The sequence below is a fragment of the Corvus brachyrhynchos genome, unplaced genomic scaffold (genome assembly GCF_000691975.1).
Source record: "Corvus brachyrhynchos isolate BGI_N302 unplaced genomic scaffold, ASM69197v1 scaffold234, whole genome shotgun sequence".
NCBI classification, from domain to species: domain Eukaryota; kingdom Metazoa; phylum Chordata; class Aves; order Passeriformes; family Corvidae; genus Corvus; species Corvus brachyrhynchos.
Genome location: NW_008237423.1, coordinates 244,344 through 265,656, shown reverse-complemented (window position 1 = coordinate 265,656; position 21,313 = coordinate 244,344). Strand labels below are relative to the sequence as shown.

At 37.3% G+C, this 21,313-nt stretch overlaps 1 protein-coding gene across 4 annotated transcripts in view; it reads right to left on the bottom strand.

Moving 5' to 3' along the window:
- Window positions 1–684: 684 nt before the first annotated feature.
- COL12A1 (collagen type XII alpha 1 chain) overlaps window positions 685–21,313 on the bottom strand; it is a 100,927-nt gene continuing 80,298 nt past the window's right edge. For 2 of the 4 annotated variants that reach the window (XM_008631243.2, XM_017731074.1), the window contains 14 exons: window positions 21,115–21,192; window positions 20,446–20,532; window positions 19,548–19,601; window positions 18,930–19,025; window positions 17,434–17,487; window positions 16,474–16,527; window positions 15,239–15,292; window positions 14,067–14,138; window positions 8,414–8,449; window positions 8,238–8,304; window positions 6,482–6,670; window positions 5,376–5,444; window positions 4,167–4,337; window positions 685–1,765 (listed from right to left, as the gene is read on the bottom strand). In XM_008631243.2, the coding sequence (XP_008629465.1) occupies window positions 1,584–1,765; window positions 4,167–4,337; window positions 5,376–5,444; window positions 6,482–6,670; window positions 8,238–8,304; window positions 8,414–8,449; window positions 14,067–14,138; window positions 15,239–15,292; window positions 16,474–16,527; window positions 17,434–17,487; window positions 18,930–19,025; window positions 19,548–19,601; window positions 20,446–20,532; window positions 21,115–21,192 (1,263 nt within the window). In that variant the 3' untranslated portion in view covers window positions 685–1,583. Of the gene's footprint in view, window positions 3,016–3,780; window positions 3,787–4,166; window positions 4,338–5,375; window positions 5,445–6,481; window positions 6,671–8,237; window positions 8,305–8,413; window positions 8,450–14,066; window positions 14,139–15,238; window positions 15,293–16,473; window positions 16,528–17,433; window positions 17,488–18,929; window positions 19,026–19,547; window positions 19,602–20,445; window positions 20,533–21,114; window positions 21,193–21,313 lie in introns of all 4 variants that reach the window. The other 2 variants (XM_017731072.1, XM_017731073.1) reach the window with 2 other exon arrangements.

Genomic DNA, 21,313 nt, shown 5'->3' with positions numbered 1-21,313 from the left:
AGACAATTAAGAGACCGTGGATAAGAAGGACCACCACCAGTCCACTCTCTCCTCCTCAATTAGCAAGTAACTCTTCTGGCCCACTCTTGTTCTTTCCCCAGTCACTCTTATCACCCTCTGTAGGTAAAGCTCCATCTCAGCCATCAGTGTGATCAGAGCTTGTGTGAACACAGATACCTCCTAAGCAGGGAGGAGCCAGCTCACAAATAGTCCCAGAAGGATGGAACTCAGCAAACACCACACCCCCACTTCCTCAGGCAAGCTATTTGCTAATGTCAGCGCTGCCACAATGCTCACAGCACACCAGGAATTAGAGGTTATGTAGCTTTAGGCACTCTCTGCAGTGCAAGTAGTTCCTCAGGTGGAAAGTCTCTCTTCACCTGCAGCAGCCATCCACCAGAAATCTCCCAAAAGACAGCAATTAATCCTCACAGTTGATCTCATTTTCTTTACCAAATGCCTTGCAGACTGAATTTCTTAAAAGTTATTCATACCTCAGACAGAGGACGCATCTCCTGCTTTCATCCACCCACCTCTAGCCACCACAGCCCAAATACCTGTTAGACTACTCCCATTCCAATTAATTTTTGATACCTGGCATTTTCAGATGATTGACTAAATAACACTAATACAACACAAATATATTAGTCCCACAATGCCTTTCAAAAAAATGAATAGACACACAAATTTTCAGTAGTTTTATTGAAAAATGCCTCTTTCATTTCAGAAATAAATAATATAAGGCAGTGAAATTCACAATTTGCAGTTAAAATATAAAAGCAGCAATTCTATATCCATAGTCTTGCAAACAATTTCCAACTGCTTTCGGTAACTAAGAAACATTGTATTCTGAAAAAAAAATCCATACTAAATATACAACATAAACATGCAATTCCATCTCTGCAGGATTGACTGCAATTTGGCATAAATGTAACTGTGTCTACAAACAAGGAGATTTCAGGCATTATTAAACTGTATCCAGTTGATACAATGATTTCAGCTACTTAATGTTTGTGGTGTTTAGAGGAGATGTATAAGAGCAGTATATGCTCTGCAGATTGTAACTTAGAAGAAAATTACAGTGATACTGGAAGGAGAGGGAAATTTTTGTTTCTTTTTAACTAGATATTGCAGACCTGTGATCTGACTGAACTGAAAACATGCATTTGAAAAAGAAGAAAAATGTAGAGCTAAAGCAGAAAGTCCTTAGAAAATTTGCAACAGCTCTGTGGTTATTTTTGTTTTGTTTTGTTTTCTGTTTTTTTTTAATGTATTTGTTTTTACATTATTTAAATGAAAAGGCAGCACTGGGATAACTGAATGCACACCTTAATCTGTATGCAACCACTATAAGCAACAGTATTTTACAAGCATTTCCAGAGCAACATGAAGTGTTTGGATACACACATTGCTATCCCCACATAAGCAGGATACAAAACAGGGGTGCGTCTGATATGAAAAGACCAGAAAGCCATATTGCAAAAGGCAATATTGCACTCTCCCTGTGTGTATCTGCAAATGCAAGCACAGCAAAAAACAAAAAAACCACCAACCAAAACAAACCAAACCAAGATACAGATCTTTTACGGTTTTGTTTTTGCACTTCTTGACAGTGATCTTTTCCAGCGCATGTGCTCAGGGTATTCTGGTGAATGCATTTCAACTCCATAGTCCTCATACTCGTCCTCTCTCCTTTCTGACTCCATAGGTACTATAAAGGGTTCACCTTCAGGCTGATAGGGTCCACTTTCAGGCACGTATGGTTCTGGTTGAAAATAGTTGTCCGATTGAACATAATAGTTATCGCATGTCTTTGAATCCACATATGCAATGAAAGTTAGTCTGTCTACATAATGTTAGTTCAACCTTATTTTCATATAATAAATATATAAATAATTAGTTCACTGGGGGTGTTTCTCAGTTTTGCTCACGAATGCTTTTTTGGCAGTAAAATAACAAAAGGTTTAAAATTCATCTTGAAAGGCTTTGTATTTATAATACACAAAACAGTGCAGAAAGAGTCATAAATTAGGCAAGGGACAAATCATGGTAAAACTATTTAAAAAAACCCAAACAAAACCAAAGCAAATCAAATAAAATTACTATTTTACAGCTACTTCAGTAAATCTAAGCATTGGGCTTTATTTTAAACTGCATAATTAATAGAAGACATGGAGCAGGTAAAATGAAGAGATGGGTCTGGTATATACTAATTTTCTCTGAGAATGGGAAAGTAAGTGTAGACATAACTATCACCAGCGGCAATATACAGTACATGTCACTTTCTCGTGCTGTTCCTCGTAACAAACCGAGTTACAGCTGGTGCTTCAGGAACACCAAAAACTACAGCAAAACAGAAGAAAAATAATTATAAAACTTTGGTATTTATAACTGCAGTTACAGGTCCAACAAGATTACACATAAAAAAAAGGTATATGCCCCAATTCAGACATGTTGGTAACAAGCAACAGACAGGTAGGTTTCATAAGTTGTCAAAGATGTTATTCTGGCATATAGCAAGCAGCAGCAGGCTTTTATGCAAAAGTATCACGTAGAGTTGTTAACAGATTTTAGTGGATACAGTCCCATACAAATCATTTACAAGCCACAATTAGTTTACTATTTACATAAGTTATTTCTCATTTTCCATGTTAAATCTTTCTCTCTTCTAATGGCATTACCTTTGCTGGTTAGTAGTTTTACAAGCCTCCTTCACCACTGAGGTTTTTGGTGGTCTAGGTATTTTTTAAAAAAGAAAGACTGTCTATTTTATTATTGAAATGCAATAGGCTTAATGAATTGATATCACTGTCCTTTATCTCATTCACGAGTTGTGTTAGTAAAAGTATCTCCCCGTTCTATGAGGTCAACATGGTTCAAGAACCATATCCGTGGTGAAATATCCATACGGACTCATTTTCTAATAAGCACGTGCGCAAACATCTCAGAAACAGGATTTTCATGTATTCAAACTGTAAGCAGCACTGGCGACTTAGAAAATGTGTTAGCCGAAACCTGAAACAGGTCAAAGATGATGTTAGTCTTTTAAAAAGTCCATCTGATGTGCAAAAACATACTTTCATCCAACTAAATACATAACAGTTAAGTCTTAGGCATATATTTATATATGTATACATAGCTGCTTACTAGAAAAAACACTGCTGAATCACAGGTACAATTTTCTTTATTTTTCATTTAAATAATAAATTTTTGTGAGATCTGCACAACCACCTGGCTCTTTAACCAGTATCAATGAGTCTGCAAGTGTGTACATATATATATATATTCTTTTCTTTTTGTTTTCATGGATACATGCACAATTACACTAACAGCAAACCATATCCAATAGTAGTACCACATACACTGATTTTGAGATCTGGCAAGGCATACATATTAATTTGTTAACAATACTGTGGTCCTGCAGGATCCCCATGTTAAAATATATTAGAATCTTTCCAGTCAAAAATTGGTGGTCACTATGACCCTTCCTGTTTTGGTTGCAGAAGCAGCCTACTGTTTTGAGCTACATCACAAAGCGGAAGGCTTAAATGACTCAGGGCTAATCAGACTCCACGGTGGTTAACTTGGTAGATATTGTAGGACAGTGGTGCTTTTTAGTTGTCTGCACTGTTATCATTAAATAGATTTCCTTTGTGGAAAATTTTTATTTCAGGAATCAATTTTGTATAAATAATTCTGACATGGCTCTAAAAGAGACACATGGAAACTGCCAACCACAGCATTCCTTTAATTTTTCAAGAGAAACATGGAGAATTCAACCTTGTTCTGAAGACGATTGGAAGGGGTGGTGATAGAGGGGGAAAAAAGAAGAGAAGAAATTGGTCACTTAAATCCTATGAGCAACATTACCAGCTAGTAACCATCTACATTAAAAAAAAAAAAAAAAAAACAAGACTACAATATTTAGTCACTACTTCCTATTTAAAATAAACCATGCATAACATCAAGTAATCCTACACCAAAGTCTTAATGGCTGCTCATATAACTGCACATCACAATGAGGCAAGCCTGCTCACGGCAACCATCTCCTCCCGACAGTAAGTTCAGATTAGCAGGACTGTCTCATGTAAAGCAGCTCAATATGAACAGCCACATCTGTGACGGCTATTTAAGGCAAGGTTAAGGTTAAGTTGTTCCTAACCTACCTGGGAATCCTTGGCCATTGTAAGGGATGCTAGCACACTGGGATGAATCACAATATCCTGGTGGCCCTGGGGGACCCCGAATACCCGCATTTCCAGGACGGCCTGGTGGCCCTGGTGGTCCTCGTGATCCTGTGGAGCCTGGTGGACCAGTTCTAGATTCTCCTTGTGGACCTAATTTTAGAATTGAGAGGTTGGGAGGTTGTTTTCTTTAAGAGCCATCTTGATAAAACAGCTAACTATACTTCTGTCTAGACTACACAGCCTAGGCTGTCTTTGGTGAGAAAGCACTCGCACTTTGTTGCTGTATGGGGGTCAACAGAAAGAAAAACAAAAGAAATCTAGAAATGTGACTCATCATGAGTTGCTTCTCTGTGTGTGGCTTATTTAAGTATTTATTCTTAGAAACTAATTTAGTAAGGTTTGAGCCAAGTAAAGAAACATCAATGAATTCTCTGGTTAATTTCCCGTTTGTGTAAGACATGATGATCTCAAGGGAAACTACTAGATTAGACAAGCACACTGGATTTCAATTAAAATATAGGAGTACATCCATTATACTGCCCAGTAGCCCCAGGATAGATGAGGTAATGTTTGTTTTGGAACCAGTCTTATTATGGTTAGCAGAAAAGTACAGCTTCAAGTAACTGAGGCTACAATTTGCTGCAAGCATATTATGGTTCTGTAATGAAAAACCATTTTAGCCTAGTAAACTACAAGCAGAAACAAGTGATGCAGCTGATTTATGCCAAGGCATAAAGAGAATTTCATGATACAAAACCCAAAACTAATAGCCAAATCATCTGTCTCTATCATCTGGTAACTCTGCATGTGGGAGTATTTTGTAGTCCAGCAAGTAAAAAAAAAACCAAAACAAGGTACTACAAAAGAATCATCTGATAAGACTTATGAAAAATATCTGTCAAATATTTGGACAATGTATTTTCATGAAACACATTTTCACATTAACAAGCATGCCAGATGACTAAATTAAAAGATAAATACCTATTAGCCACATCCAAAAGTCTTTCTAAGTTGCTATTTTTATTGGGGTTTCCTACAAATTTATTAGAGTAAATGCTAATACATGCCAAAAACATGAAGTGGACAGAGTAAAGGGTGCTCATTCACCATATCTAGCCTCGTTCTCTATGAAGAAATGTTTGCTTTTCTCCTACTTTTCTGTAATCTGATTAAACAAAAAATATTTACCAGGTGGTCCTGGCAAACCTCGTGGTCCTTGGGATCCACTCCCTCTTTCACCTTTCTCTCCAGGGATTCCTACAGAATAATAAAAAGGCAATGACAATCAAAGAAAGGAAACCACATCAACAAATATTTCTTCACACTCTCTCACTAACATTAATATTTACTTCCCATTATTTAATGCAACAAGAGTGGTTAAAATTTATGTTCTACAGATGTTCAAATGTGAATTTGGGAAAATAATTTGGATATAAATATAGTAAACTAAAAATAAAATAGGATGCAGAGGTTACAATATGAATAAATTTTCTCAAACATAGAAAAGTTTTGAGATACTGAGAACACCACAGAACCCTATTATTTTAAACTAAAAATGAGAAGATATTTCAATCTTTAATACTTCTGCCATAAAGGAGGTGTTACACTTTCTTAGGAACAGTTATAATGAAAAAAGTTTAGGAAATTCTCCTGAATTCCTTGATTTATTCCTAGCCTTTTTTAACGAGTATATAAAGTATAAGCAAAAAACCACAGCACTGAGCCTATGCTATAGTAGAGTAGTTCAAATAAGCAAAGGACACAACATAGGACACTACAGACACCCCATGTGATTGCAGTGATCCAAGATAGCCATAAAGTAGGTTTACCCATATGGTCATATTCAGTTCAGTTGCTTCCCTCCCTCAGAATATTGTAAAGAGCTAAGGATGTTGATCTAATTCTTTAAACTCCTACATTTTATATGTGCTAATGACTCATTTTCTCTCTTAATCAGTGTTCTATTTTGCAAAGAGTTGTGTTACTCCAAACAGCCTTTCAAGATGCAGCTGTTTGGTGCCAGAAGAATTCTGAGAATATTTTCCTGGGATATTATGTGGAAGCCTCAGACAGCAGCCAAAATGTTACACCAATTTGTATTTCATGAAACCTGAGCAAGAGAGAGAAAGGAAAGCACTGATCTAGTTAACCTTGTCTTTCAGATCACCAGTGTCCCTCAGGCAATCCCAATGGCCTAGCAGGGCTTCCTAGTCTGACATGGTAAAGGGAGCAGACTGCTCCTCTGGAAGCCCCTGCACTATGTCCACAGTACAGCTGCCTTGGAATTTATTCACCTCTTTCACCAGGTGGTCCTTGGACCCCAGGAGGTCCTGGGAATCCTGGTCTTCCTCCAGGTCCAGGCTCTCCTCTTGTCCCAGCAGCTCCTGGGGGGCCAGGTGGACCTGGCGGACCTGGCTGGTTACGGTTTGAATAATAATCATTCGGGATTTGATTCAGCATTTGATTGAACCGGCTCATTTGACCTTCAAAAGAAAATAAAAATGTGAAATGAGTGCAAATCTTTTATCAGAGTGGGAAGGAATAAAATATTATCTCTCTTAATTAAATCCTATTGTTCCCATTCAATAAATTAGTACAGATGAATTAGAAAGACTTAAGATGAACATCTGATAAGAAGGCTGAACATAAATGGAGGAGGGAGGAAGTCAGGGAGGAAAGATAAGGGAGATTCTGGAAGCCAATGACATTTAAAAAATTTATCATCGAACTATTAAAATCAAAAAAGAGGCTTTTTTTTTTTCAATACTCTTACTCTCAGAGTTCTATTTAGAGGTTGCTTTTACTCTGAAGAACAGAAAGGACTTGCTCCACTTCTAAAACTGTAGTATCACATTTCTACATACTTTCAGAGCTCTGCAGCTACCACAGGCAATATAAATTATTCATGTGTGGAGCTAGCAGCACAGTCAATGAAGTCATTTTCTTAAGCCTGTAGGATGCACAGGCTTGTACCTATATACCTTCTGCATATGGGAAAATTTCATTTCCAAAAAAAGGATGTGTGAACAAAAGAAACACCATTTTGAAACTATGCAGGAAGGAATGGAGAGACACACCTGATTAGTATAATGTGTATAATCCTAGCATAACAATGAAGAGATCAGCTGAACATGAAAAAAATAAGGTGGCGATGCTCAAAGAGATATTAAAATATCTTGGGTATGATATCCTTATTTGTAAGCCTAATGTGTTCACGAATGTAACTTTCCTTCTTCTGTGATGACTAATAGACATGTTTTTATAAGCAACCATCACAGACATTTTAAGGGACATACTCTCCTCCTCCCTGTGCACAAGCACTCTTAATGATACAACAGGTATATCTGTTTTCCTCAGTCAGCACTTGCCCTTAAAATAGATACAATATTAAAACAAATTTGCCTCTGTCTTTCTTGGCAGGTCTACTGATAGCATAAGCACTGCTACAGGGTCAGAGAGAAAGCCTCTATAGAGAACAACTTCATGGGCTGCAGAGCTGCACTATGTGGCAGTAGAGGACTGAAATTCAATTCAAAGTCCATCTCCAAATAAATATTGTTTTTACTTGCGTAGCACCACTGATTCTGTGCACAGTATTTACCCATCACTCATCTGTCTTTCCCCGCTGGCAAGGTATCTGCGGTGAGCATCCTTTTTCTCACTGATTCCCTTCTCTTGAAGATGAGACATGTTTAATGAGAAAATATATACTGATTTTATTGCAAAGATGAAGTCATTTTGGACCAAAATGACAAAGGGAACATCACTAGAATGTTAGACTTGAATATGTATTTCCAAAGGTCACAGATTAGTTCCAACTCAGTTTATTCTGTTATTCTGTTATTCTGTGATTATCTAGCCTCTGGATCTGGCAAAAACTTGCTGCTACATTTTTTCCACCAAATCATTTGCATTGGATAGCTATCAGATTGGTTAAGCTCTCACCATGCTCTGTGGCCAGTGTCTGTCACTTCAAATTTCAACCATTGTTGTCTCTTTTTAACAAAGTAGTAAATTAGTATGGGAAACAAAGCAAGCAACACTGTTTACCATTTATCAGCTGTTCACAAACTTGTCTTGCAACTGCTCGCATCATGTTTTGAGAAGCAATATCACCCTAAATAATCAAATGCAAAACAAGTGTTTTATTAGCAAGTGTTTGTACTTTTAAAGACACAGTGTTTAACTTAAAAATAATTATAAAAACTGATTTTAAACAGACTTACTCTGTCACCTTTTTCTCCCTTCATTCCAGGTGCACCCTAAAATAAAATAAGTAAAAATTAAGCAACTGAAGGATTATGTTGTTTCACCCCAACTATAGGTTTGAAACGTGCAATTCTATAAAAAAAATTTTACTCCTTCAAGAAGAAAGATCTGGTTCTCCTTGAACTTTTCATTTCAGAGATGCTAAAACAGGTGTCAGAAAAGAGTGGAGAAACAATGATCTTTTGTCTGTCATAAAACACACTAACAGATGCAGAAGCAAAAGATCTGAAGGAAAAATTCAAACAAGGACCAAAAAATGGATGTATTCTGACAGTTGGATCACACTGTCAATTTCAAAGTTGAATTTCTAGCATCACATTTCTCTAAATGGTCAATGGTGTTGTATGAGTTATATATGACTTTAATTTTAAGTCTTAAGACAACTTATCCTTAAAGAAGGTAAGTTAGGAAGAATAACATGTGTCAAGGTAGGGTAGTCCTCATGAACCCATGTGAAAGAGATTCTGCATTAAGTGAAATAGAGTTATGCAGAGATGACACATAACATGGAGAGAGATGGCATTAAGTGCTTATTCTATTTATAATGACAGCTTCCCTCTTAATTCTCAACCATTTCTAGTCTTAGAAAGGTCTCATAGAAGTTTTATTTTCAGCTCCTTACAATTACTAACATTTGCCAACTTTTCTCTAACAGCACTTTCCATTTGCCTTTGAATAGTTTAGTGGTTGCGGGGTTTTCAGTTTTCAAGAGTACTATGCAAGAAGCAAACCAGAAGGACTGATTCTAATTTTTATATATGTATGTGCATATCTAAAACACCAGGAATAATGAGGGGGCTAGCATGAGTTTATATAGATTTTCATTTCTAGCCTAAATTACTATTTGAACGTAAAGCATATTTCAAAGGTGAAAGACCAGTTTGCTCATCTGCTGCTCTGCATGGCTCTCCACATAGTTACACACACATCCTGAGTGTTACTGCTTTTTACACTGTAGTATTTCTTTAAGGAATCTATTTATCACCATTAACAAAGCAAAGGCCAAGTGTGGGCTGCAGCTGTTTCTCATAACATTCCTACAGTACCCGCAATTAATTTCAACAACACGAGACACTAGATCATTCCACTGAGGTCACAGCAGACACCTCTCAAGTGTGGTGACACTGTTTCATAGACTTCTACTGAGGGTTTGGGCAGACAAATGCCCTTGGGGTATGTCAGGGTGCAAACTCGGTGTACTCTCTGAGCTTCTCTGCTGCAGTTGCACACACCTACCCCATGACATGCCACAGAAAATATGAGACAGTTCATCCATCACTGAGTTAAGCAGTTGTCATACGGTACATTTGCATCATGAATAACAGATCATTCTTGCAAAATTAATTGTACATATTCAAATGAAAGATTTAGAATGGTGACACCATAAATGTGCCATTGGAATAAATTATGCCACCAATGAGGCAGCTGCTAATAAGTACAAAATATACCCATGAAGCTGATGAATATTCTTTCCCTTCTGTCCTTTCATCTTTAATCTATATTTTTCTTACTCTGTGAAGTCCACAGGGAAATGTCTGGTTTTTAGTTTTAGCTTATTACAGCTACATGCTGAAACAGACTATGGACTTGTAAATGCCATAACATAAATAAATGGTAACAACCAAAACCATCAGGAAAATAAGGCATTTCTGTCTGTCATTCTCCAATAATTAACGTTGTGGTAGATGATGATGTACTGAAGCTCTAAAAGATACCTGATTCCCAAATAAACAGACATTAGCGTCTCATTCATAAACTATTACATGTACATGAAATATCCATTGAACTGAACCATAGGTTTTTTACTTGCACTAGTCTATAACATGAAAATCTGGGGTGAAAAATGGTTAAAAACTATTCATGCTTCTCTTTCTGTTTGAAACTTGACAATTTTTCTATTTTCTGCAAGCATATTCCTTTGAAATTCTCTGCTCTGTATATATTTATAATACCTGCTTGTTTTATTCTCATTCATTCTAAGGCTTTCATAGTACAACCTTCCATGAGAATCAAACCATACAGTACATCTTTTATTTATTCACTAGGTAAATCCAAGCATTATAAATCAGATTTCTCATCTACTATCCTGAAAATATCCTGATAATTACTTAAATGGCACGTTCCAATTCACTTGCCAGAACATTTGCACAGAGAAGAGAAGAGAAGAGAAGAGAAGAGAAGAGAAGAGAAGAGAAGAGAAGAGAAGAGAAGAGAAGAGAAGAGAAGAGAAAAAAAGTGTGCAAACTTAAAATGTTCAAATCATATATGCTGTTTCTGGAAATATTTTTGCTGACTGGTCTAGAAAAGATCTTCGGGCTGTCTTCAACTATAAGTCATGTTGGTAAGACAGGGAGGTGCTCTGGTAACAAAAGCACTAACATTGTTCCAAAATATCGACAACAAAGGTTGCCCTGTGAGGAAAATGCTAACACCATTCCTTCATTATAAGCAACACACAGTCAATTTTAAAATTCATTTAAATAAAATGAGCCTCATTCTTCAATTTGTGACCTTGCAAACACACATTAATTCAGCCTTGTGGCTGGAAGTCTACAAGCTATTTGGAACTAACTTTAAAATTTGAAGATTAGAGGCTGACTGGCCATGCTAGCAATAAAGTGCATTTTCCACCTGGATATTTCGGAAACAAACTTTCAAAAAAATAATTACAACTGCAATTACTGAGTTGCTATTTGCATCTTCCTCCCACTTGGCTATATGCCTCTTAAATTTCAATTTATTTTCTTTTAATAGACAAAAAAGTGCGCTTTAGCCAACAGCTTGACAGCGTTTTGAGAAACAGCAGCTGCTCCTGGCATTCTGTTTTGTTGATATCCTGCAATGAGGGAGTCACTTGGGGTCAGTGCAAGGAAAAGCTGGTTTATGCTGCATGTGGGATTTTTTTCTGAGCTGTGGGATGAAGGCTGGGGCTGCAGCATAGTTCTACTGCTGAAGGAGGACAAAACAAAGGAAGTTTTGCTATTTTTACTTTTAAAGATAATGTGCTCAATTGTTTTTCCCAAAAGAATGTTTGCTCCCCTCAAGAACCACCAGCTCATTGCTCCCAAAGCAGTGTCTTTTTGAGACTTCATCTAGGACATCTGCATAGATGGATGCAAGAGCAATGAACACATGGCAGCAGAGAATGCAAAATTCTCAAAACCTGCATGTAACTCACAACAGACTTGGACTACCCTCAGAAGGTTTTCACAGTTTATTTGGTTCTGGAGGCATCAGTTTAACAGCACCTTACTTACTAATCTAAATGCCTTGCATTTTTCCCTGGGAACCGTCTAAATCAACAAAGTCAGACCCTGCTGTCACAGAGTCTGTTTTATAAACGGGACAGCTCTACCTTAACACAACTTGGTCTACCTACCCCTTGTTATTGTTTTCAGTCTCACACCTATAAAACAACAAGTACTGGAACTTTTCCTCTCTAATAGTCCAAGATCTTCAATTTCCCATTATATTTATTCATAGAAAACATACCCATTTCTTCTTGAACCAATATCCTCTTCTAGTTTAACAAGTCTTTCTTATTCTTGATGGTTGTTACCTTATGATATGTGTATGAACTATTATGGAATTCTCACTCTCTGACCAGACAGATGACAGATATTTTAGTCTCCTCTAGGATAGCCTGCACTCAGTTCTCAATAAATTACCAACTCCTTTGTGCTCTTACTGTTCCCTTTTCAGTCATTTTGTTACTACACTGGAAAAACACCTAAGTTTCTCTTGGGCGTACTTGTAAGCAGATCAAAAAGCCAAATTTCCTATTTCCATGACAATTCAGTTAACGTTTCTAGGATATACTTGTTCTAGTATTAAGTACACAGTGAGGTAGAAAAATGTTTATGGTGTGCTCTGCCTCAGCTTAGCACATGAGCGGTACTGGATACATCAGGAAGGAGCTCCGGCTGACCACGTTCACTGGGAATAACTTCATAACACCAAGGCTGCTCATAATTTGCAGGTACTTTTATACCTTTTACCTGGAATACAATATCCCTTGGTTTGTAGTCTTTCTCCTGACTTTCATTTAATAGTACTAGCAATACAGATTGTTCAGGTAGAAGAAAAAATGGCAGGATCTGGTCAAAAATTATTTATTCCTTGTATTTACCAGAGGCAATGTGAAGCCTCATTATCTTTCTCTTCAGGCAGAACTATGATTCATGACAGTGCAAGTTGCATTTGGCTGTCAGGCCGCACCTTTGGCAACTATAATACTGCACACAAAGGAAGGCCTTGAAATTCTGTCCCCCAGGAATCTGATAAAACATCTGTGCAAGGTACAAGCCAGAATTCCTGTTTTTTAACTTTAGAAATGGTAAATATGATGTGCAGTGTCCTATTACAAGAAAGTGCAATAACTGTGGGGAAAAAAATGTACTTCTAATTGAAAAGAACCTTTAATAATTAGAGTGTAGAGAATTTAGACAGGGTGCTTGGACAGGAATTGACTGCCTTGCTTTGCAAAAGACTTGAAACTGGTCTTGTAGCCGGATTTCCTTCTAAACACATTATTTACCTGCAGATCTTTGCTTCTGAACTGGGTCAGCTATCCATTGTCCCAGGTGAAGGAAAAATCAGATACACCTGACAACTTAAAGCTCCCTTGTGAACAAAGCACAGCACTTTGTGCTCCGACTGTGTCTATTCAGCATGTAACCAAGCAAGAATATCCCATTAACAATGCATATCTAAAGGCAGGAAAGCTTCAAGACTTTCCTAAGACACTCCATGTGTTCTACTACAAGGAGAAATGGAATTTATAGTCCAGCAAACACAGATGTGTGTATGAGGAAATGACCCATCTTCCAGGCACTCCTGGGAGCTTCCACTTCATGGCCATCAAGTTTCCCAGCCTACTATATATCCTTTCAAATTTTCCAGCTTTTGTATATACAACTTCACTGAAGCAGGATGGAAAATTCTAGATGACTGCCGTACATTATTCACAAGTAATGAATGACTTCTCATTTCGCTTGCTGTCTCCACTCCTGACTCAAGCATAATTTCTCAGAGATCCTATAAATGAATCAAATTAAATTTCTCCTGAAACTGTTGGTGGGAGGCAGCACCTCCTCCTCTTTCTCCCTTTTCAGGAAGCACTTTAAAAGTTTGAATAGAACCCACAGAAACCACTCCTAAATAATTTTGAAATAACATTATAAAAAGCACGAAACATTTGCAAAACAGAACTGATTATGTAATATTATCAAAGATTGTCCACCTTCAGCAGTTTATCACTTTTTTACTACACACACATGCACCAATGTAAAGACTTTACAATCATTTTGGTGACCTAGTTTTTCACGCTTATGCAGTGTAGGAATGAATATATGTCTTGGCACATAATAGCCTACAGTCTTTTTAGTGGAAACAAGAGACCACAATTTCCAGCCCCAACTATTAAACTCAGCAAAATGGCATACTGTAAAAATAAAATTATTTTTAAAGAAAGGCTTGTGGGTTTAGGTCAGCTCCACTGTATTAACCACCATCATAAATGTAAGACAACTATTTAAAGCAGCAGAAGTCTCATGTTCATAAACAGACTATAATTTTAAATTTGATACTCTAAGTGTATCATTATCTTACTGGTGTCCCACGATCTCCTGGTTTCCCTGGTTTTCCACTTGGGCCAGCAACTCCTGGAACTCCGGGAGCACCCTGCAGCAGAAGACACGGAAAATGAATTGTAGAAATACACAACCTAAGCACTAATAAGAAATATGTTACTGTATTGAGTCCAAGTAAGACTGAAAATGGCTCCTATTGGGCTGTTTTCTGTTAGGTACATATCAGGCTTGAAATTTTTTTTGTGGAATAAACAGTTTGTTTCTTCATGGAAATGTCTTCTTTTAAGTAACACCATAGTTTAACAGGCATTTCAGCACCAAAAGATGCAGAGAGCGTGTATATGTTTTTGGTATCATTCTTAATGGCAAATTCCTAAAGCAGTAAAAAGCAGTTTGTCCTTCTAGGTTCACCTAGCAGATCTGTGATCCAAGTAAAAATCCACAACAAGAAGACCATAGAAGTCGTTCTAGTGATACTAGATATATACAAAAAATTAAAAGACAAGTATCAGATTATGTGATAAAAGCTCATCTGTATATTCACAAAGGAATATGAGAAAGACAATTGTGGGGGAGCCCAAATAATACCCTGCCTTATAGAATGCTGTCTATATATGTAATGCAAATGTGTGCTCTGTGTGCATTTGCCTACCGGAAATGCATCTTCCAATTTGCTACAGTTTGGACCCAGTGACATGGAGCTGCAGCAACTTGCCTATCTCAGGCTGTCTGATTCAACAAATACTTTTCTCTAACAGCCAGCCTCTTTTCTAGCATGGTCCCACAAAACACAATGAAGCACCTCTTTAAGCAAAAACTAATCCTCAAATACTCTTGTCAAGAAAAACTTGTATTAACAGTGTTTGTTTTCACCAGTGTACAAGCAATAAGCCAATTGGTTTCAGAAGACCTAGCCATGCATTTAAATATCATGGCTAAAGAACCAGAAAAACTGGTTCTTCCCTTATTTACCCCGGCAGAAATCTGTTTCAAAACTACTGCTACAAATGTTTGTGAATAAATGCTTTGCCCAGCTGTCTGCTCACCTTCTACCAAGAGTTTTTCAAACCCATTTAGGAAATTAAGCAAAGGATCCATTTCATTTTTGACAGAAATGGAAAATGTCCATGTGGCTCTCTCTTGGCTCAGGTCTCTTAATTCAGAGTATATCAAAGACACAACTATATTTACCGCTGGTCCTGGTGGGCCTCTGGGACCTGTGGGACCATCTTTTCCTGTGAAACCCTATTCAAAAACAGAAGCAAGATTAGAGAAAAATGGCCTTTACGATTATATAATTGCAATACTACTGATTACTACTATCATTTCTTTTAAAACCTATCCACAATATAAGTTATAAAATAGCTATCACAACTCATGTTAGAGAAAGCTATGGAACAATGAGCTTCAGACACTTTCGATGATAAACTGAAAACCAAATCAATCTTAGTATTTTTAAGGAAATAAATCATCGTTTTATCCCAGAGGAGTAAAATATCTCTTTTCACTGTTCTCTCATTCACAGTTTAGTTGGAGAATCACAGGTTTCTACTTAACTGGAGAGCCACCTCCCTCTCAGATATTTCCCCTGAAAGAATGAATGCTGAGAAATCCCATTTCAGTAATCAAAGATAGCATTCACAAGTTAATGTTGATGGTCCATGACCCACCAATCCAACAGTATCCTCTTTGGCAACTGGCTATCACACAGTTGTCTGTTTTCATTTCAAACTATCAACTCCCACTGAAGGACAGCTGTAAATGCATATATCAGCTATTAATTTTGACTGTAAAGGCAAATTATTCCTTCAGTCATCTTAAAGGTGATATTCCACTGTGACAACAAAACAGATTTACTTAGTTGACCCCGGTTAGAAGAAAGGAATTGTAACAAACCACAATGAAATACCTGTGTACACACCCTTCATTAGAAGAGATTTCAGAATTCTCCATCCAAAGAAAAGTTCTTAGCTCCAGATAGCCAAAGGTTTAGGAGCAAACCTGACGTAAGTTTGGCACAGACAGATTCCTTACTAATATGACATCTCCCAGACATTGAGATAAGCAGTTTCAAAGGGATCCCCTGCAGCAGGGGGGAGGACAGCAGGGCTGAGTGCCCTGGCAGAGCCCTGCTCAGGGGACACACTGCTCTATGGGTGAAGGCAGCTGAGAACTTAGTCAGGGGAGGGAGCAGGGCAATCTTTCCAGAAGCTATCTGGCTAACGATTGCTGTCTGGGGAGGTTTTCACCCCTGAGGTGTTTCCAACCCTTCTGTTTCTGTCTCTCCAGAAGGGATACTGATAAAAGGACTCCTTTTGAAAAAACATTTGAAAATGGAAAGATATATAAAGAAGGGGAAAAAATCCAACAAAACACAGAAATGACATTACTTGGTCTTTTCAGAACATAAACTGAGGAAACCTTACCCTTTCTCCTGGAGGTCCCACTGGTCCAGGTGGACCAGGTAAACCTGGCGTTCCCTGGAGGGAGAAAGAGTGAGAAATTGTCTCTGTGACAGAACATCACTGCTATGTCGTTCCATATATCTCAAGTACATACGTTCTTCCCCCCCTTTCTGTCCAATCTCATTGTACACTAACATGTAGCATTGCTTCCTACAGGACATTACTACTCCCTAAAAGTGTATTACTCAGGGTTATAAGGACTAATGAAACAGGTAAATAATACAAGGCCCTTGGCCCATGACTGACCTTATCTGATAACTGAAACTCAATCCACAACAACATTTAAGCATTCCTCATATAGTATTTTTATCATCAGTAAAATTAAGGACAATATAGTAACCAAGGAATATTTGTAATATCACCATGTGTGCATATTAATGACCTTAGATTATCTAAATTTGGCCAATTATTTTATTGTAGTTTACAATACAGAAACCTGCACATAACTGAAATTTAATATTGCTTGCTTCTTTCAGAAAGCATACAATTAATGTAGCATGGCCATTTGAATTCCAAAAGCAGAAAGTAATTAGGCAACATTGCTGAAGAAGGGCTCAGCAAAGATTTTGCAATCTTTATTTTAGGAAGACACTTAACTGCAAGTGGCCAGAAGATGAGAGACCTTCTTGGGGGATTATCAGAGTATTCTTCCTAATCCAGTGGTCTGTCATTGTACATTCACAACTGTCCAGAAGGACATTTGGCTTGACCAAGCACGGCTGTTTTTTCACTTTTGCTGTTTTGAATGGTTTACTATTTCCTACATTTCAAATTTCTAAGTGTAAGCTAACTATGCTTCCAAAACTATGGCTTAGGGAGAAGAGCCTCTGACTCCTAGTGGTGTCAAAGACAGCTGGCCAGCAGCCAGACTGCATCAGGAATAGTGTAAAATTACATTATCTTGTCTACGTGTCAACTTACCGATCGCCCTGGTAGTCCAGGCTGGCCAGCATCCCCTTTCATTCCTTGACGACCCTATAATTTTCACAAATGATTACAGAATACATCATACTTCCAGGACACAATGTGTAGGAGCATATAAAGAAGCAATTTGTTGCCTTTCACAACTAGCTTGCCTTCCATATATGCTACAGCACATGGTATAAATGCACAGTCTATAAATACACATGAGCTAAACTTGACAATACAATATTTTTTTTTACAGTGGCTTGCACAATAATCCAGCATTAACAACTGTTACTAATCAAAAATTTTATAAACATACACTGAGAACATGGATCACAATTGATATGAAAAATGAAACTACATGACTCAAAAATGCCCTAAATTCTTGTTAGCGAATAAGAAATTCCACAAATATTGGTGTTTTCATTCTACAGACTTTTTCAAGTGAGTGTGATGAATAAATGTATTATTTGTATTACACATGTAAAAGGATTGTTTGTCCTTTCTTGCTGTTTGGTACCTCTAGATCATCCTGATTAAGTTTTTCCTTCCAGTATATAACAAAAAAAAAATCCATGAAAAGAGTTCTACACAGGGTAAAAAAATCATTCTACTTTGTCCTTACAAAGCAGAAGGTTTTCCTAATGTCTATTTTAAAGTACATTTTATTTTCCATTTACCAAATTTCATTGCAGATGGAACAGGTAACCAATTTTCAAATGAAAAAATGAAAAATGACACAGCATGTAATTAGACATCACTTCTGCTTTCCATAAACTTTATATTTTGAGCAAAGACTTCATAAAAAAAGCTCCTGAATATATTAAAATTCGAGTTGATCTTAAATAGGAAACATCAGAATTATATTCCTTCTTTTAGGGTGATTATTTATTAAAATATGGCAAAAGCAGCCTTAATACATTCACAATGCAGACAAAGAGTTATATATGCTATCTTCTATAAAAACCAGAACACATGAAACTTCATCAGTGTTAATACAAGTTACTCTGGCTTTGAAGACATGCACATGAAATCAGAAGGAGCATCTTGCTAAAACATGGATGTTGTTGCCAAGAAAACCCCTAGCCACTGACTTAAGCCAGAAAATAGAAGTTGAACACGTAAGTCTGTGAGAAAGTCTTCAAAGTAATATTGCATGCTTAATTTTGCTGTACCACAGTTTGACAGTTTTGAGTCCTTAAACTGAAATGCCTAGCAACTCTACAGAAAATCCATTAAGGCTGAAAACAGAGTAGCACAACTTACACTACAGCACTTCGACTCTGTCCCTTCATTACAATCCCATAAGCACATGCACCATTCAGGACAGAAAATGCTATTGTATTAAGAGACTTGTTTCAGAAAGACATGTGTCTCACAATACTGCTGGGAACAGGGACAGATGAACACTCAGGCAAAGGTGCCGCCCTCTTCCCAAGACCACCCACCCCCATGGACAGCTCTGGCTCCACACACATTGCCCGCTGATGGCACTCAAAAGGTCCACTCACCGGTTCACCTGGGATTGACAGCCCATTGGGACCCTGTGGACCTGGTGGACCCTGAGGGCCAGGAGGACCCGTCTCACCACGAGGACCAGGAGGACCCTTAAAGCAGAAAATTGAAACAAAATTGTAAATGAGAATCCCTTCTGAAATCCGTAACTGCAAAATCCTTTGGGTTAGAGACTTAAGGTAAGTCAGAAGCCTGGAGACACATTTAAGACTTCAGAACAATGGTGGAAATAGAACAAACATTGTTCGAGAGGCATACCCTTTCATAAGCTATTCTCTGATTCATGTTGGCAGTCTCAGGCCAGTACATGCCCTCTGGCAGTGCTAATTAGAAGTATTGTCATCTCCTCTGTACAGAGGAGAGAACAATAATGCTGCAGTGTGTATTAACACTCTGATGCATGTAATCCCAGTATCCTGACATGTGGTCAATGCCTTTGAGGCTACACAGACTATGATATACAGTCTCAAATAGGCTGCACAAAAGTAACATAAAGGCATATTTTCAACTGAATTTTCAATCTCCATTCTTAGCCTAAAACTAAACATAAAAATTTTCACACAAGTAAGCCTGTAGCAACATTATTATAGATGCATTTTAGGAAACATACTTACAGATGATCCAGTCAAACCCCTTTCACCTCTGGGGCCTTTAGCGCCTGGGCCACCCTAAATTGAGTATTTGGAAAGAAAATGCATTTTATAGACAGAAAGCAAAGGTGCATATTACTAGTGTGCATTATGAATCCCCCTAACAAACTCCTATGTGAAGCTCCAAAGTCTTGAAGTGTACAGATCACACTGCTAAAAAGAGTAGTAGAATAAAATATGCATCAGGAACTAAGGGAAACCACATCAACTTCAGCCTTGCCAATTCAGCCCATGAAAAATTATTATTTTGATTTTTGTTTCTGCAGACATAAACTTACATTTATATTCATCAAAGTCTCTGAATACCTCTCTAGTAGATTACCAGACAACTTAACTGGACTTTAGATTTCTCATGCAGCATTTTTGATAGCTTCAAAATACAACTACTGGGCTGAGTATAACTCCCTACTACTCAAAGCAATCTGTAGGAGTATGTCCATTCCATAAATTACTCTCCCTCCACATAAAAAATAAAGTAATTTATTTCCCTGACAGAGTGAAAAATCTTTTCTTGGAGTGAAATCTTGACTCTGTATTTAGGAAAAATATTTTTACAGTCCATTAAAAATATCTTGTACATGATGTGCAAGAGACTAGGCCAGAGCCTTTCAGCCTATCAAACAATGAGGAGCTATTCTCAGTGATCACACTGGAAATACTGGAAAAGATCATACAAACAAGTAGATGTGGTAGGAGCTGATGAAAAGGGGATGGATTACCACGATGTTATGGACATGCTGATAGAAACTATGCCTCTGACTGACATTTGTTTCACAAAACTACAGACCAACACAAAACGACTTCCAAAAATTTAAAAAACAGAAAATTTGTCTGTTATGAATAGTTACAGCCAGTAACTTACAGCTGGTCCAGGAGGTCCTGGAGGTCCCACACTGTCTTGAGTACAGGTACAAGCATTTGGAAGAGCTGGGCATTTTGCTTCATCTCTCTGAAAATTCAATCACAACTTATTACTGTCCTTTTAAAGAACTCAATGGCAGCATGCTTGTCTGAAACAATAGCAGGAAGATTCTCTATTATCCAGTTTTCAAGTAAAATTCACAGCTAAACTGTAGTTTCCAAATATTTCTACAGGATCTTTTATATTTTTAGAAAATTTTCTCTGTGAACTTTGCAAGGCATTAACAATAGAGGCACAAGCAAAATATTGTTCCAGTGTTTATATGCATTTTACAATCAGCTTGCCCTGACAAAGAATAGGTACTTTTTGAATGCTAATCTAAGAACAGATTAAATAAATAAATAAATATATTCCCCATTTATAATACCTAGAATTTGAAACATCACTGAAACACATATAACAGGCATTTTTTGCACCATTTCTAAGGGGCTCAATTCTAGCATTACAACCTTACTGCCTCAAACACAAAACTCTGAAATGAGGTGTTGTTGACTGGCTGCTCTGATAACTGTGATTTAGAAGTACAAGGTTTAATACCAGCCTAATATTAATATTATTAAATATAGTATTAACATTTTTCTGGATAGCCTCTGGTCCATTTATACTTACCATAGACGGGAGATCACAACATCTGTCTCTGCTAGTCCAAACTGGACTGCAAACAATGTCAAAGTTCTGGATTTCTAACTGTAAAAGAAAGTAATACTCTTGAAAGATCATTAAGTATGTTGTTAAGTATGAAATCTATTCACATTATCATTAAAAATTATTCCTCCATTTATTTCTAATGATAGAAAATCCAGAGTAA